At 38.7% G+C, this 18511-nt stretch overlaps 1 protein-coding gene across 17 annotated transcripts in view; it reads right to left on the reverse strand.

Moving 5' to 3' along the window:
* The window catches only part of col13a1 (collagen, type XIII, alpha 1), a 119439-nt gene that overhangs the window by 8239 nt on the left and 92689 nt on the right, over positions 1–18511 (reverse strand). For 10 of the 17 annotated variants that reach the window (XM_035664203.1, XM_035664210.1, XM_035664208.1 and 7 more), the window contains 20 exons: positions 17332–17367; positions 17189–17242; positions 15949–16035; positions 15837–15863; positions 15683–15718; positions 15420–15476; positions 15309–15332; positions 15169–15222; positions 14452–14496; positions 14185–14319; positions 13268–13339; positions 13054–13095; positions 12897–12938; positions 11804–11830; positions 11601–11687; positions 9934–9969; positions 8755–8808; positions 8605–8658; positions 7061–7096; positions 2120–2206 (listed from right to left, as the gene is read on the reverse strand). In XM_035664203.1, coding sequence (XP_035520096.1) covers positions 2120–2206; positions 7061–7096; positions 8605–8658; positions 8755–8808; positions 9934–9969; positions 11601–11687; positions 11804–11830; positions 12897–12938; positions 13054–13095; positions 13268–13339; positions 14185–14319; positions 14452–14496; positions 15169–15222; positions 15309–15332; positions 15420–15476; positions 15683–15718; positions 15837–15863; positions 15949–16035; positions 17189–17242; positions 17332–17367 — 1092 coding nt within the window. Of the gene's footprint in view, positions 1–742; positions 821–2119; positions 2207–7060; positions 7097–8604; positions 8659–8754; positions 8809–9933; positions 9970–11600; positions 11688–11803; positions 11831–12896; positions 12939–13053; positions 13096–13267; positions 13340–14184; positions 14320–14451; positions 14497–15168; positions 15223–15308; positions 15333–15419; positions 15477–15682; positions 15719–15836; positions 15864–15948; positions 16036–17188; positions 17243–17331; positions 17368–18511 lie in introns of all 17 variants that reach the window. The other 7 variants (XM_035664199.1, XM_035664207.1, XM_035664211.1 and 4 more) reach the window with 5 other exon arrangements.

Here is an 18511-nt window from a genome sequence, read left to right on the forward strand (position 1 = left end):
GCCTCTGAGCCACAGCCGCCCACCCAGCTTTACCAATCACAAACCACAGCAGCACCAGCAACTCCTGATAGTACCTAGAACTAGCATTTTGTATGACTTTCTGAGCAGTGTCTAAATGTAATTCTACAAACTTATCCCCAAAGCAGTAGAAACAAAAGCAGAAACCAAAACAATGGGTGACCCTACTTAACCAAAAAACAAACCATGCTGCCACTATGCTTTCCATGGTAATACAAGGACTCTGGCTTGCTTTGACCAAATAAATTAATGTAGTTCCTACTCCTTTTCGCTACCTGTGGTACTCTGTTGCCTTGAAGGTGGAAAAACTGGTGCTCCATGCAAGAGATGGTTTAGTAAATAAGGAACTATGAAGAAAGGCTCTAGTATATAAGAATTTCAAGGCTTTAGGTTGCAAATTATTTCTGGTTATGTAACTGATGATATTAGCCACAATAATAGCTCTGCATGTGGATTTAACATAGAAAGGTTCAGTAGTTGTGATGGAAAAGATGATGAGTAATGAGTATTAGTTTTCAGAGGGAAAGGCTTGTTTATGTTAGTTCTAAGGGAGGTCAGTTGGAACAGTTGCCTAGGTGAGTCAGCTGCAATAAGTAGATTTTAACTTTCATGCAAACATGCGTTTTAGTCAATCTACAGTGCAACATCTGAGTGTGGTCAGAGGTTTTGTTAGGGGTAACTAGAAGCATGCTGGTAAAATGAAGGGAAAGAAAGAGCACCATACCACAGGGCAAGGGGCATCCAGCCCATCCAGGCCTGGTAAGCCCGGTTCACCTTTCTCCCCTTTAAAGCCTCGGAAACCCTGTTTGTGAAATCAACCATTTAAAAACCATTTTTTTAGCTCATGTGTAGCAGAGGAGCGTTTGTCCTCCACTGCTTGACGGCAGGAGGATCTCCACTTCTGTCCACTGGGTGACTGGATGCAGGTTTCCTAAACATGCAGGCAACCTGGGACTGACAGGAACTGGGCTCACTGAGGTGAGCTTTCAGGTGTAGAATGTGACGACAAATTGTTGTTTTGATAACAAAGTAGAAGATAGTTCTCTGCAGGAATGGGCTTGATTTAGAGTTTTGCTACCAACCCAAACCCTAAGAGTCCGAACAAAGTATTGGGTTTCACATCAGCTTTGGACCATTTTATTGTGTAATTTTGAGCTTGGGTTAACTTTGGGTTTGGGTCATTGCTCCTTTTGGTCAAAAGGAGTCAGCTAAGGTGGTGCAGGAATGTGATGAGGATGGCTCCTGTAGGGATCCCATCCTATGGGAACATCCTGCAATCAAACAGGAGGAGCTGGCGGAAGTGGCTGGGGAAGGAAACATCTGGGATACTTTATTTTCAGTAACTCTTTCTCTCTTTCTGGCTGTGCAAATTATTGGGCACTTGGCACATGTGTTGCAAGTGCCAAGTGCCCAATAAATTGAAGGAATACAGTCAGAGTGTAGCCAATGTTTTGTATTACTCCTGGTGAACTAATAGTCAGATGTTGAAAAAAATGGAATGGACAGGTTTCAGGTCTGGTACAGGTCTGAAATGTGGAAGAACCCATCGCTTTTTTTTAGGCCCAGTATTAAAGGCATAGTTTCAGGTGGGGTTTGGGTGCAGAACTCTAGTTTGACTGTCCCCAACCTGTCCTGTATTCTTTAACAAGAAGGACAGGGCTGCAGAGCTACAGGATGGAGGCTGAAAATAAAGACAGCATATTTTTTTGATAGTCATCACCAGTGGATGTCTGTTCCTGTCCGTCTCATGGGGAAAAAAGAGGCTCCCCAGGCAGGGTTGTGGTCTGTGGTCCATTCAAGTCATTTTTCACCTGATAATCTATTTCCATCTATACGCTACAACCTTTCCTTTGCTGTCTTTTTTTAAATCGAAACATCAAATTGAGAATCAATCATTAGTTCAATCACATATATCCCCATCTAATAGGCTCCAGTGGACACTTTGACCAAACCCTACCTGAGGTTTATTAGAACCACTGAATACCAGAGCCAAAAGGAAGCTGACTATTGAATGTCTTCAGAATGTCTTTTTATTATGTTGCATTCTAAGATAGTGCTCCTTCCTTTTGTCTCTTGGTTACACATCGGACTACTGACATACCAACGGACAGGGGGCATCTAATCCAGGTGCTCCTTGGTCTCCCTTATCCCCTTTGGCCCCCCTGTTGCCTTTCTTGCCCCTCTCTCCCTGCAAACAGCGTATTAAAAAAAGACAAACTTTAGTCCTCCTCAATAAGCCACACATGAAGCAAATGCTTGTTTTTTTGCAAGGTTTCATCTGCCAGGATTTCTTACATATTTGTATTTTATGCAATATAAGGAATACTGTTATTTCAATTAAGTAATGTGTTTGGTGTGACTTTGGCTATTTTCAAAACACAATATGATTTTGTAATGTAAATTAAGTGGAAAGGGAGGGTAAGTAGAGGGGGTTAGGGAGGAGAGATTAAAGCCAGTGCTGTTGGTGAGCAAATTTCATCCAAGCATCCTACCACGGACTACTGTACAGAAAAAGTAGATTTTGGAAGATTTGCGAGTGTGAAGTGAGAAGGTTCATACATGTATGGCTTACTGTCATGTTTTCATTTTATGATGGATGATAATCTGCTGAACAGAACATATATATATGATAATATGAAAAGTTAAAGTGGCAGATGAACCATGTGAGGTGACATTTCCAACACTTGGCCATGAAACTATTTTAGTTGAGTGATCATTACAACTGCATAAAAATCTGACTCCAACTAGTCTCATTGAGCATGGTTGTAACATTTAAAAATACATTAGATAGAATAGACAGATGTCTATTAGTACTGGTTTTTACCCTAATCTTTAGCAAAAACTACCCTAACATGGACAAAGTAATTGGACTATTGCGTAGGATTTAGTGGTATCTAGTGGTGTACTTGCATATTGCAATTCCCTTGCTTCACCATCCCCTTTCAAGTGCAAAAGAGAAACTACGGTGGCCTCTAAATACATGAAGAGCCACTCTAGGCTACTGCAAAAAACATGGCTGTTCAACATGGCAGACTCCATGGAAGGTGACCTGTGGCATCTGTAGATATATAAGGCTCATTCTAAGGTAACACAAACGTAATGACTCCTATATTCAGATGACTATTATCAGTAATGAGCTAGAGCCTAGAGCAGGGTTCTACTCGAGGTTTCTGCCTCTTTAAAAGAAGTTTTCCCTTTCCCCCTCGCTTTTTGCTTGCATGTGGTGGGAATTGTTGGGTCTCTAAATAATTTTGTGAGGAGTATTTTGAATTTAGTGAAAACATACCACTGAATATCATATCCCATTTCTGTTAATAGATTCTCTTAAATGTTAAACACTGGACCTTTAACCAACCAACCAACCATAATCTTTTCATGGCAAATCTTAACCATAGGGGTTAACAGTGACTTGTAACAATTTTGTAAGCTACATTGTCATCATGCTGTTAGTGGCATCTAATTATGTTTTCAAAGCTTATACCATAACGCACTCAAATCTGTGTCGGGGGTCGAGTTGCATTGTGGGTAATGTAGGGCAAGAGAACACAATATGTCTGGTTCTGCAGCATCAACCTTTTTTACTTTGACCTGTCCATCATGAGTCTAACAATAGCCGTGTTTCCATCAAAATGTAAGACAAATTTTAAGTGAATTTTGAGTAATTCTGCAAATAAAAATAAGAATGAATACTTGTTTCCGTCCACTACCATTATGGGAATATAAGAAGTTGGTTCACGAGATAAGCAGCAGGAAAACCAGAAGAAGAGGGCGTAACAAGATAATATAATTAAAACAGTGCCAGTCAAAGCTCAAACGATGAAAAACAAAGAAAAAAGGATGAAACACTGACGTTTTTTTCACAAATTAATGCAAGGGAGGTAATTCAGATCTGTGTGGAGTGATCATCGATTTATTATAGAGCCATGGTAGCGATGACAAGAGGAAATAACTTATTAGTCATGTGAATTAAATGTTTGCTACATCTGAACTTATTCGGAAAAAGTGTTTCCATCTCCCAGAGTTTTTTTTCATATTTATATATTATAAATTATTTATGCACTGGACCTTTAATCATAGTATTAACAGAACACCTGCTCACCAAGAAGGCTGTAAGAGATCAGATAAAGTGACAAAATGATGTATAGGGAATACAATATGATAAGAACGATAATAGGCTGCCTGACTGCAATGTTCTCCCAGGGCTGCCTTATCACCTACGTAACCACAATCTAATTTTAGACTTTCTTGAGGTTTAAGCTTCTGTCTTAAATGGCTCAAATGCAAAGACCAGCTGTGAGTGTTGCTAGTAGCAGAGGCTCACATTCATGCAGTCGCTGTAAGTGACACTTTATTTGTGCAGTCTTGTTATTTTTTGAGTTGTTGTGCCACTTTTGAAATTATGAAGTCCTCTCCACGAGTTTTCACTAGTGTGCAAATCCTAACAAGATTACAAATGGGGCATATGAATTATCTGCACCAGTTGTAATTCAATTCAATTCAATTTTATTTGTATAGCGCTAAATCATAACAGAAGTTATCTCAGGACACTATAAAAAATAGAGCAGGTCTAGACCGTACTCCTTATAAAAGACACAGCACATGTTGAGAGTTTCAATCTTGTTCACAATGGAATCTCACTTAACTCTAACAAATGTTGCTAAAGCTCAGAAACGTGCAAAATGTTTGGTGTGCTAGCATTGCACTGCTTGCCAATTTGGGGTATGGGTCTGGGGTTGGAGGGGGTACATGAAGGCTTGCAAGGAAGAGGTACTGTTAAGGAGTAGGGGAAATATAGGGGAGGTGTAAGAGGAGGAAGATTAACCCATGACTACGTTAGAATGCAGGAGGAAGAGGAGGAGCAGGAGGCCAAGGTTTGTAAGAGGGAGAGAGGGCAACCCCGGCAATAAAAAGAGCCACGGGCCAAAGAGCAAGGTGGAGGGAAGTAAAAGGGGATAGGAAGACCTGCGGAAACAAAGGAAGACAGGACAAAGAGTAAAAACACCAACACTATCCCATAGCTTTGTCTTCAACACCTTCAACTGGACAGTCACATTCAAATCTGTTTATCAGAGGTGAATTTGTTCATAGCTATATGTTATTTAATATTGTTTAATATTTTAAGGCCAGTTGAATGTGCTGAGAGAGCTTATGAAATGTGAAAACTTAAAAGATGGGAGTGGAAATATTAAAAGAGTCACAGGTTAATGGGAAGGAAACAGAAACATTCTCTTAGAGGAAGGGTGTGTGGACATTACAAACAGATTCTTTGATACACTGTAACCTGGAGATAAAATACAATTACACAGTATCATTTGAAAGTCAGTGCCAATTAAAGGAATTTTTAAATATTTTGGGCAAGTTTGCTTTATTTCCTAGAGTAAGCAGATGGATATCAATCTCATTTTTGTCTGTTAAGTACAGAGGTTGAGTTGGTTACCCTAGCTTAGCATAAAGACAGGAAGCAAGTGGAAACATCTAACTTGGCTCTGTCAAAAGTTAAGCTTTTTAGCTGGTGCAGCAACTCTGGCTAAAGTGTGTGTTGCCAGATATGGTCAGTGAGCAAACATTTTGGTCTTTGGTTCCAAACCTGTAATTGTGGAAATAAGTATTTGCATGGAGTGGTGAAAACGTGATGATTTGCGAGCGCTAATCAACCATCACTTAAGGTAATCATCATAGCTATATTACCTGCAAGGTTAATTAGCCACATATTCACCCAGTGACCAACAATGGTGCTCACAGGCGTATTGAACTAGCATGAATCAGTCCTGTACCTTTTTGGTAAGGTTACTTGGAAAACTCCAAATGGTGCAATTTTATTCTCACTGGAATGAGTTGCCTTTGATATTTCAATAACAAAAACATTTGCAATATTTTCACAATTTTCACTTACTACTTCAATGTCATTGCAAGAAATGCCTACAAATATTTGTTTTAGAAAAGCTGCTGTGAAATCAGGCATTTTAGGCCACAACCATCCTTAAAAAAGCCTGGAGGTATCAGAAAGCCCAGACCCCCCTGGCAGATTTGATTCCTTACTATGTTGACTAAAATACAAAATCTGTCTCTTTAGCCACTAAATGCGCCCCTATGTTCACTAGCTAGTCGCCAACTTTGCCTGTCTGCTGTTTAGTGCTTAGTAGCATACAGTGGGATTTTAGAGGTCTTCACTAAAAACAATGCCGCTGCTGCTGGGAATGACGCTGTAAGAGCAGAGACAGTCTCAAATTCCTGTAAACAACAATTAGCTGAAAGTAGATATAAAGTTCTGTAGAACTGAGGGGAATTGCAGAGTTGGTGATGATTCTCTGCGAAAACTCATTTCACCTCTTACACATATCGATTGCATATACTAATATTGATTATAGCTGTTTAAATGACATGAGACTGATATCCATCTTTCAAATTCAAGCCAAAACCGAATCCACATTATGATGTGACATACCATACAATAAAACAGCAGTACTACAACAGTATTACATTTTTTTTTCTTTGATAAAAAACATCTTGTTTGGAGTAGTATCAAGAATTATTCCTTTTAAGTTTTATGACGCTCAGTTTCAAAACAAAGCCACTGCAAAACAAATATATTTTGCCTCAGAAAGGCAATCTTGATTGTGAATTATTCAGATCAAAAAAATCAAAGCAAACTGTCTAACTCATCTGGCTTTCTTTTTATGCATGACATCAAAGAGATGTTATTTATTGATATTCAGCTCTTTAATTCTCATCTCCTCCTCAAGAGCGTCTTTGAAGTCGTCACAACTCTGCTCTGGTGACCTATCACGGCCCTAAGCGGCAGTTGCTGCAATACTGGCAGAGGTTAAATAGTGCTGTGTAGTTTAGATGCATATACCAGCCTGGCTTGTTGTTGATATGACTCATAAATATTCAGAAAGTGTTAAGTTCAGGTTCTGCATTGAATGAGTAAAAGCATTGAAGTGTATTCCACAAATGAAATCTATGTGTGTCCGTTAGCCAGAATCATGCCCCCTGTTCTGCTATCTTTATAACTGGCAAAGCATTATATGTGGTATCTTACCCGGTTCCCTTTGAGTCCTTGTGGTCCTACTAAACCCTAAAAGAAATGAGAAATTACAATCATTAGTTAATCTGCATATTTGTTTCACTTTGGAAGAGATGCTTGTTTGGTGTCTTAGGCCATGTTCAAACTGACATCAGCACTGTGACCCTTCATTTATTGCAATGAGGAAGAAAAGCACAGGTCAGTGCAGGAAGGAAGTTGGCTCAGTTGTTACCACAATGCAACAACCTGCATTGGCCTGTCACATATATGTAAGCGCACTTTCCTGGTGGATTACATTGTAATATGATATAATACTATTCTTTACCTCATGATTGTCAGACTGAGGATAAAATTGTTTAGTGTTTTAAACATTTGTAGTAAAAGATACAAAAACCTGTTGTGCCAACTGATACAGAATTTTTAGTAGTTACTGATTTTAGAGGGGATATTTAGAGGGAATTAATGAAAATATACCTTTTTCTGTATGGATTGTGCACTGATATGATACTGCAAAGGTATTTAGAAGGCTGATTTCTTAAACAAACTTTATTAAAGAGTATTCAACTTAAATATTCTTTAACATGTTAAATAATTGAACAGATAAATTGTCAACCAAGTCAAGTTGCTGAGAGCTGCTTCTTCTTCCTTGCTGCTTGACACAGTATTGTAAATCACAGCACACTCTGCTGGAGAAACTCTGCAGTGACACCAATTACCAATTGGTTAAAGACGCCAGCCAGTAACCAAAAGATTGCTCACTCAATCACTGACGCTAACAGGAGGGTGTATTCCAGCTGTGAGCTGGGAACTGAATGGTGCCCACCATCTCTGCATAAGTGCCCTTGAGCAAGACACTGAACCCCAAATACTGCTCCAGGGGTGCTGCACTATGACCCTGGACTCTGAAAAAATATTTTAATAAGCCCATAAGCCAATACTAGCTTAGAATATTGGTCGACTGATACATTGGGCTCTAGTTTTTTAGTGTCGATAATTGGAACTATTGGGTGCAAGCGTGTTTCCAACAGGATGAGGCTTTCACTAGTGGTGGTTAAACAGTTTGCTCAGCAATTTTTTACTCCAGGCAGACCTTTATAAAGATGGTATATTATAAAGTACGGGGGTTAGGAGCTAAATCAATTTAGGTAGCAGATCAAAACTGGAAAACACCCGAGCTATGACTACATGCAGCATCTCAAAAGTCATGTCCTCACAGTCATATTGTTGTAACACATATTGATATTGTTGTATAGTTAGACAAAAATATAGGTTAATGTCATGGTCACAGGTTGTCTGTTGTGTTTTCATTAGTTGTCAAACTTAAAGAATTGATTTTATTTTCATTTTATATTTTAATATATAAATTAATGATTTTTTTACTAAATCCTGACAGAATATGAGACAGATAATCTGTGAAAAAATATGGTTCTTCTGGCTCCTCCTAGTGCTCCTATTGACATTTGCACCGGGCCTAAACGAAAACAACCAATCAGAGCTGAGAAAGCACCAAATGCTAAAAGACACTCCCTGTTGTGATGAAAATTGAATTACAGACTTACAGGGATGCCTTGAGGGCCAATTGGTCCTGGTAATCCTGCATCTCCCTTTTCACCCTGTAATAGTGGGACAAAATTCAAAGTGTATATTCTCCTAATATACTTCTTTTAGAATAAAAACAGAAAAAAATAGACCCACAGGATGATACTCACTCTCTCTCCTTTTGGTCCTGCTGGCCCTGGCACACCTGATGGTCCTATTAGACCCTTTAAAACAGAATAGGGGAAATTAATACCTGTTGGCAGATATAAACAGAATAGTACCAAAGGAAATATAAACAGTAAATGCTTCAAATCAGTAAATCAACAAGCCTTCTGTTGTCATGGACTATTTAGACCAATTTCTTTTACTAATCTGGAGTGAAAAATGAATGAACACACCAAGCTTGTTGAACTACTGTCCGAACCGTTAAAAAGGAGGGAAAATGAATAAAATGTCAACAGCTGCAGTTCTCAGTCTGAATAGCAGTCAGGATCGGAGAGGAAGACCTTGCATCTCAGGCATATCCGGTATAGGTACAGCGCTGTATGGAATGCAGCTGTCCAAATACACTGTGTGACATGTAAACATGCAGTATGGGCATCTCTGCATGCTCTTTTTGGATAGTTCTTAATAATGGCAGCTCTGCAGCCCACTGGTGATACAGGATCATGAGGCAGGATGGAGGACTGAGGATTTACACTGTTATGGCATCCAATATCAGACAGCAACATTCCATCATAGTGGTAGTAGTGGGAGATAATGAACAGATTTAAGGTCAATTGTAATTATTAAGCTGAATCTATATTTTTGAAAGTTTAAAAATATTTGATATAAATCTATTTTTTGGATAATTGTCATCAAGATGGGTGTGAGCAGGACATTTTACAGTTGAAAAACAATCTTCTACAATAAGATAGTATTGGCCGACCACATATCGACCAGGCCTAGACGGATAATGTCTATAGGGTGTCTCGTTTATGCACAATGGAATGTAGACTTGAAAGAAAATCTTCTTATAACCACACTTTAATGATTGCTGATCTTACATGAGCCAATATAAACCATAGGTGCATAAGGGTGACATTGACTGTGTTTGCCATGTTGCAGATTCTCCATGCCAGTGCATCCTCAGAACCCAACCCTTAACAGGCCTGTCCTCACAGATTTACTTCAGGAAGGAAAAAAGACAGGACTAGCATGGGAAGAAGGACAGCAAGTGGACATGACAGGCAGACATGGCAGACATCAAGCAAGCAGTAGCAGGGGGGTGGAGGAAGAGGAGAAGAGGAGGAGGAGTAGGAGGAAGAGGAGAAGGGTGCGGGGACCAGAGCAGGACTTGCACCACTCACCACTGGACCCGGTCTGCCGTCTAACCCATGAGCCCCCTGTATAGCGTTGTACATAGTTAGAGAGCAGAGATGATGGGGGAGATGGTGGGAGGAAGGTGGGGGGTGGGGGTTGGGATGGGGAGGTGGTGGGAGGTGAGTGAAGCTGTGACTCAAGTGACTCAAAAAACATATTTAGATGATGACAAATGACAGGTGATGGAAGTGGCGGAGGTGGAGGTAAAGTGAGTGACAGTAATTGTGAGTAACGTCTTATGATGACATAAATTCTACAGCCATGTTGTTGCTCAGCCCTGTAGTTTGACTGTTTTCACAGTCAGCGTCATGATACAACGTCACATTTGTAGATTCTATAAATACTGTACCAGCTGCAAGTGTGGTGGGCATTATTCAGTCTCATATTGCCTTCTTGTTAGCTGCTCCCTACAGAGTTTCTTTATATGCAGACGATAGTATACTATACTTTTTGAATGTAGCATGACAATTATCTACAATTCACTAAATTACTTATACTAGCATTTAAATATTTTTTTAGGTTATGTCTGTCTCTTTTTTAAAGGGCACTTCTGGTGTCATTCTGTATATTACTGCCAACATGTCATTTACTGAATTGCACTGTACCGAGTCAAATCAACTAATTGAATTAAGTTTCTAACATGATCAACATATTAGCAGACTTCTCAGCATTCATTGAGAAGAAGAAGAAGAAGAAGAAAACATATACAGTATGATGGAAAACTGTGTCTTTAATACATTTTAAGATATGGTTGTTTGTTTTGACAACAATGAAAACATTTCGAACCATGATAAATGTTCAGTCCCTAGTCCCTTACTCTGCTCACTAGGAGCAGTTTATTAAATTATTAAATATTGTCTTTGTGACAAAGTTGCTCAAACAGGAGTAGCTACAGCTCTAAGTTCTTTGTGTGAAATGAAGAACTGACTTTTCAAACCCAGAAAATGTAAAAGGAGGGAAAAAATGGTGGAAATAGTGCATTTTCAGCAGTAGATGAATTCACATTTGGTGCTCTAGTGAGTATTTGGAGTAATAGGAGCAGTTCATTGCTTTTGGTCTTTTCATAGGATTTGTTGGCAATAAAAAAAACATAAACAATATCACCAGACTTATCTTTAAGGTAAGGATTTGACTTTCCTCTAACCCCTTCAATACCAAATTTCAGACTTTCATCATCAAAAAACAACGGCTTCGGTCTTTAAAATAAACTTAAATGTGACTCTGACTGTAAAATGAGAAGAAAGAATAGAACCCCAAAGTGATAGATACTATTTTGAAAAGTGCAAAATAACTATAAAACAAACCAAACATTTGAATAACATTTTGAATGAAAACATACAAAAGGTCATTGATTTGGAGTGTTATTTTGATTACTTCCTTTGTCACAATCTGCCCTTCCATGCAACATTGCAAGATTATTATGAAGACATAAAGGCAACATCTGAGACAAACATCAGTCAACAACACTGCCTAAACTAGGGTTAGAGCAACACAGGTTTGTAAGATTTGTACTTTATATTGCTAACATGTTTGTAGTAAAGCAGTGATATAATCCCTAAAATAATCAAGGTTGAGTAAGAAAACTGAACAGCAGGATAGAACACACACAGAAAACAAAGAAATTTGAAATGGACAGCAGGTCTGGCATACTTACAGGGAGTCCAAGATGGCCTCTGTCTCCCTTGTCACCCTTCTGACCTGTCGCTCCCTTTTCTCCTCTGATGCCTATGCCTGGTTCTCCCTGAAAGAAAGTGTAACATCTAATCCTATACTTACACTTTCATGCAAATAATATCTATGATGAACATATAAATGGAGGCAGATGTTTTATTTTATTTTATGAAAATAATATCTCACCTTAGGCCCTGAAGGTCCTTGAGATCCCTGGATGAAATAAAAACAGTGAGATTACTGACACAACCTATACTGTGTCCCAATTGTTTCCAGAGCATTCCATTTGTGACTATTTGAGTAGACACCCAAGTTAGGCATTATTTGAGCCACAATTAATAATTATATTTATTTCATAATTTTTTTTCGCCTCCATGTTAAACAGGATGATTATGAATTGTAGAAAACGATGTTGGAAACTTTTGTTATAAGTATTAATTAAAAAGAATACAGAGTTTGCCTATATGCAGATGATAGTATACTATACTTTTTGAACGTGGCATGGTCATTACCTACAATTCACAAAATTATTTAAAGTACCAGTGTGTAGGATTCAGTTAAACTGGCAGTGAAGTTGCAGATTGCAACAATCTGAATACAGCCAATATTTCCCAGTGTGTAGGATAAATGGCAATGGCTGCAAAACATGACGGTTCAACATTGAACATAATAAATAATAAAATAATAAAAACATACCTATGAACATTATATGCAATTTCAATCCTCCTAAATGTTACACACTGGACCTTTGAAAGATATAAAAATGTATAAAAAAGAATACAGAATTTTCTTATATGCAGACGATAGTATAATATACTGGTTAAATGTAGCGTGATCACTAATTACAATTTTTAGCTTATGAAATAAACTGGAGCAAATCTTTAGCCTTTGTCCTTGTCACCTGACTACATTTAAAATTTGCTTTGATGTCCAAACATGTGTGCTACCTCTAAACACAGACCCAGTCTCTTATTATTCTTGCACACTGATGGTCTCCCCAAGTGTTTTAACTTATTTTACATAATTACAACTGTGTGGGCAGGTGTGCTTGATGGACAACCCTTCTCTTATTACAGCTGTTAAGTGTTTTAAAATTGTATTATTCTTATTGGTTCATGAAGTTTGGAGATTTCATGTAATTTTGCTCACCTCTTCCCAACTTCAACCTGAGCTAAGGCCTAATCAGCCAAATTAACTGAAAACATTCTACGGATGTGTAAGGCATAAGCATGAGTAGTTAGTCTTTCAATGTAGGAGTTAAATAGCATATTTGACTCACTGCTGGGCCAACTGGTCCTGGAGGTCCTGGGGGACCATAGATCTAAACACACAAACATAAGGTTTTAATAATAAAAAAAATATATTACTTATAAATCATACTCTACTTTACCATGAAGTGCACTAATCAGACCTGTGGGTTAATGACTGACCCTTACCATTTCAGACCTTCCTCCTTCTCCATGCTCGCCTTTAGGACCCTGTGACAATAGATGGCAAAGACACAAGTTTGATGATATATTCCTTCGTCAGACAAATTATTAAAAATGAGGCAACACAACACTCTTCAGCATTTGGGGTGAATACAAAATGTATTTCTCTCTTCCCCCTTTGTCAGGTCAGACGTTCAGCCTGAGGGGCACCATTGCGTACCATTGCACCAGGTAATCCAATAGAGCCAGGGGCCCCTGTAGCCCCCTTTTCACCCGTAGGGCCATCTAAACCCTACAGAACAAGGAAGGGGAGATAGGGATCACAATAACAGCGGAGCATTTCAATTTAGGGACCAATGAGTTGATCTTCATGTTAGAATCAAAGCATAAAAGACCATTGAGAAAGTTGTTTTTTGTTACCCTATTAGTATTCACTACCAAAACTTCATACCAATCTGCACCAGGGGCAGTATACCTCTGTGAATTGGTTTCTTCTTTTTTGTATTTTAAATAATAAAAATAGTTTTTTTTTCTTTTTTTTTGTATCAGCAATGGGAAAAAAATTATTAATAATTCAGTGTACAAAGAGGTTAAAATCAATAATAAAATGCATCCTATACATAGATGTGTCAGAAATAATATATTTATTTAACATATAATCTAAAATTATATGACCTGGTGGCAGACATTATGAATAACTATATAGAAATAGCCTTCTCACTGGTGATCTTGATTGTTTATGTAGGTTATATATCAGTATAAAATACATCAGTATTAAATTGAGATAACCAGTTAAAAACTCCTTGTAGTATGCTTGAGTAAAAGATTTGGGTAGTTAGGCCATAGCTGCATATAGGAATGACTTTATTTACGGGAGGCTCTTAAAGTATCAGTGGGCTAAAAAATAGCATAGCCCTTTGGGGGCACATTTGGGATCAATACCACAGTGAAGTTAAATGCTGTAATTCCTGGTGTCTCTTCCAAGCTAGTGAGTCTCTAATTAGATAATAAGAGGGCAGCTGGAAAAACCAAGGCCTCCCCTCTGGATAATGACAGATGTGGGACTCTGGCTTTGGTCAGGGAACCCCAGGCAGTGATGTGATGTGTGTGTGGTGTGTGCTTAACACAGTCACTCACAGGTGATCCAGAAGGACCCACGTCTCCCTTGTCTCCCTTCGGTCCTGCGAAGCCCATGACACCACCCTCCCCTCTGGGACCTTCAGGACCAGCTGGGCCTGAAGGACCAGGCTCTCCAGGCTTCCCTCTGGGTCCCTGAAAACACAAGAGGTCTCATCACTCCTATATATTTGTCATCGCAATCGATCGACTTCTATCATAATGTGTATTCATGTAACTATCAAAAAGCCCAGTTAGTAATATGGAGTACTAATAACTAAGTATTACCTTCTCTCCATCCAGTCCTGGAGCACCTGGTAGACCCACTTCACCCTGAGAACATACCAAGGCTGGATTACCAACTAAGCAAAGCAGGCAACTACCCCGGTGGCCAAGACTCTCAGGTGTAATAATAAAATAAAAATGCCAGGTGACCTACGACTCAATACTGTCTGAACACTGCTTAGACACTGAGAAGCACTGAAGCTGCTGCTCTGCTAACATGCTGCTCATGCTACGCCTTTACAATATAACCTAAGGCATGCCCTGCATTATTACCTAATCCTCTGGCTGTGTCTTTAAAGGGGACCTATGTCAAGATCTAACACCTGCATTATTTTAGTTTTTATATTCATATATTATGCATAATGCATAATCCTAAAGAAAAAAAAGAAAAAATTTGTATTTGATCAAATGACCACAAAATGTATACGTATGTTTCATTTTGACGTGAAACAGTAGGCTAAACACAGGTGTTACCAGAGATACTAATCAAGCTTCCGTTCCATTCAGGGTGCTGCTATTGTGCATATTGGCTCCCTGGAATGGCTGTGCTACACTAAATGGAATAGCGCCTTAATTAGTGTCTTTGATTACATCAATATACCATTACTATTAGCCCTATCCCTAACCCAATGTCAAAACGGCTGCTACAGTGGCTCATCTTTGAAATACAGTGTGTACATAACATCACGTGTTAAGTGTCTGTTCTAAGATGTCCCCTACCTTGGTGCCAGGGAGTCCAGGGACCCCTGGAGGTCCAGGTAATCCAGGGGGGCCCTAGGAGGAAAAAAGATCATGTCCTTTGATAGACTTTCAAAAAGTAGATTTTGCATGTGCCTTGATAGACCCTAGACAGTACTTACCATCAGGGGTATGTTGCGAATATCCTGTGGAGGAATATTTACGGTTAACAATAATCTTTATTTCATTCTTTACTTTTTCTACGTCTAAGAAAAGTGCATCTCAATACATACATTTTCATTGTTCTGGATTTCAGCTTTTCCTGGCTCCCCAGTTGGGCCTGGTGGACCCTATAAAGAGAAAATGACCATTTTCTAAACTTAATCATGGACATAACTGCATTTCGTTGTCTAGTACTTGTACTTGTGCAATGACAATAAAGTTTAATCTAATCTAATCTAATCTAATCATAAATTGGATATTTTTTGTATCACATGTTAATATTTGAAACATGTTATAAGTCTGCCATGAGTGCTATGAGTCTGTCATGACTTACTCTTGGTCCAGCAGGGCCTTCGAGACCTGCTTCCCCCTAAAGGATAAATGAAGGTATAACACTCAGATTCTCCATAAACATTCTCAACTTGTATTGTAATTTAGAAAGTAGTCTTCTCATGAAAAAGTTATTTAATAATAATGTATTTTCTTACCTTGTCTCCATTTTCGCCTTTGTCACCCTGTAAGAGGAATAGCATATAGATTTTGTTGAAGTGTTACTGAATAATCTGGGTGCACTGATCAGTTTGGACTATTTCATTTTACCTTAGGTCCTGTTAGGCCTGGCAGTCCTGGTGAACCTGGTTCTCCTTTAATTGCCTGGGCTGTAATGCTCGGCTCTCCCTTCTCACCCTGCCGTACATAGAGAAAAAAGTGTTAGCTTACTTGAGTAAAACGTGTTACAATTAAGTAGACCAATATCAATATCAAATAGGGTTTGACTAATAAATACAGATTTTTCATGTGCAATATCATCAATGTTGCTGTCAATTTTGTATCAGTATTTCTTTATATCTAAATTTTCCTTTTCTATCACAAAAACCCTTGACTGAATGCAGTACCTTACCATTACTGAATAATCCAATGAATAGATAAAAAAGAAATTCATTATGTATTTGCCAATGTAGAGGTTAACAAATAATAGCCAGTCAATACAAGGCCACTAGGAGCTGCATATATCTGCGTAGTAAAATAATGTCCATGTCCATGTGATTACATGGAATGAAAATTGTTACTTTATTTTAAAGAAAGAAATCTACATCAGCAAGCAGCATTTGATTAGAGCATAAAAGTCCATTTGACCCTGGGAAATAATAGTTTAATTCAAGGAATCTTGACCCAATGTCCCCTTACTAGCCTTTTCCAGCTTTCATCTGCATCTCACTACCTTCATCAGTGAAATAAGTTTGCTCAGTTGACATGGAGATAGCTCAGTTGTCAACATTTGTCTAAATCTGCACCTAGTCCTGTCTTTAGGGTGCACCAGCGGAGATGGAAGGTGTAACTACTACTTGTAACTTTCCATGACAACTGAGCACACTCAATCCGCTGATGGAGACTGTGAGATGTAGTTGTAGAAAGTTAGTAAGCTAGAAAGTCGACTTGAGTTAAGACTATTTTGTCAAATAACATTTAAATTCCCACAGATCACGGCATGAATGGTTTTAAAATTAATCAAAGAAAGCATATGTGAGTGTTGTTCGAAATGACCAACAAATGGTTTGGTAAGGTTTGTAGAGAACAACAATTAAGAGTTAGCCAGCCCAGTTCTGAACTAGTCATTAAGGCTGACTAATTATACCATCCATTATAAAGACCACAGCACTCCAACAAGCGTGAAGCACAGCTAACGGCACAAGAAGCACATTAATTGGAGCTTTGGCCAGCCACAAACACAAAACACTGATGTGATGAATATCCGATATTGTCCAGTTACTAGAGGAATAAGGATGACTGACAGAAACACAACCCGACAGTTAGGATGCTCATTCCATTCCAGGCCTACCCTGTAGCCCCTCTTGCCAGGGATGCCAGGGGTACCAGGGATGCCAGCCTGGCCCTTTACAGTGGAAGAAAGACATTTATGACCGACTGATCTGATTGGGTATGTAATAACTGCCACACACACTGGTCAGTAAATTACTTTACCTTAAACCCAGGAGTGCCAGGGAAACCTGATTCTCCCTACAATGGCCAAGGTGGTGTACAGGTCAAAGATGGCGGAAAGGGAAAAAAAGGACAGTTGATGTAAGTTGTAGTTTTATCTTAAAGATGTTGAAAAATGCATGCATCTAGAAAGCAATTATAAATGCAGTTAGATGGATAGATTACTGAATGGGCATACTGGGCACAGGTCAAGGGACCCGAAGGGTCAGGGAGTCTCTGAGTGTATGAAGTGACAATCAATATTTGTTGTTGAAAAGTCAATCAAATGACATGCACAACATGCAAAACAACCACAAAGAGTAAATAACTACAAAAAAGATGGCAAAACAACTAACAAATTAGACTAAAACAACTATAAAAAAGACACAAAACAGCCTAAAAAAACAGATTAAAAGGCAATTTTAATTCAATTCAATTTTATTTGTTTATAGCCGCCCAATTCATAACAGAAGTTATCTTCAGGACACTTTTTCAAATAGAGCAGCGTTCCCTTAGACCGAACTCCTTATAACATGTATTTACAGAGACCCAACAGTTCCAACCATGAGCAAGCCACTTGGCCGATGGGGGCCAGGAAAAATTGCCTTTTAAGAAGCAGAAACCTAGGCAAAAAACAACTACACAGTGATGCGAAAAACTACCAAGAGACACAAAATTACTACAAATGAGACATCTGAGTCAATTTTGTATGGGAGAGGTTAAAGCACAAAACGGCAAAATGCAACACTGCAAAATAACTCTTTCAGTCTGGGTGTTTTTTCCTATAGGAGGATTTAGGTGCAAGAGGCTCATTGTCTCAAAATCTGAATGTAAAACATAGAATGTAAAAGTATAAAGTGAAATTTAAAACTGTAACTGATTAGCATCTGTCACGTGCCTACCACAGCATGTTGAACCCTCTGAAATTGGTTGTTAAAAATAAAAAGGAAAACATGTTTGAGTAATTTAGTTCATCTGTGCTATTGCTCCTCTTTTCAGATTAATGAATGGATGGTTTAAAGATGATGTACAGCAACAGCTGTGACCACACAAGCACAGACACGGCTGGCTGGTGGAGGGAGTTCCTGCGATCCTGTTTGCCCCAGTGAAAACGCTATGCTGTCAACTGTTTGTCTGATGATGCTTTAACATAATTGCTCATGTTGTAAAGTGAGGATAATAG

Source organism: Morone saxatilis, unplaced genomic scaffold, assembly GCF_004916995.1.
Source record: "Morone saxatilis isolate NCDOM2014 unplaced genomic scaffold, NCSU_SB_2.0 Contig19, whole genome shotgun sequence".
Taxonomy (NCBI): Eukaryota; Metazoa; Chordata; class Actinopteri; family Moronidae; genus Morone; species Morone saxatilis.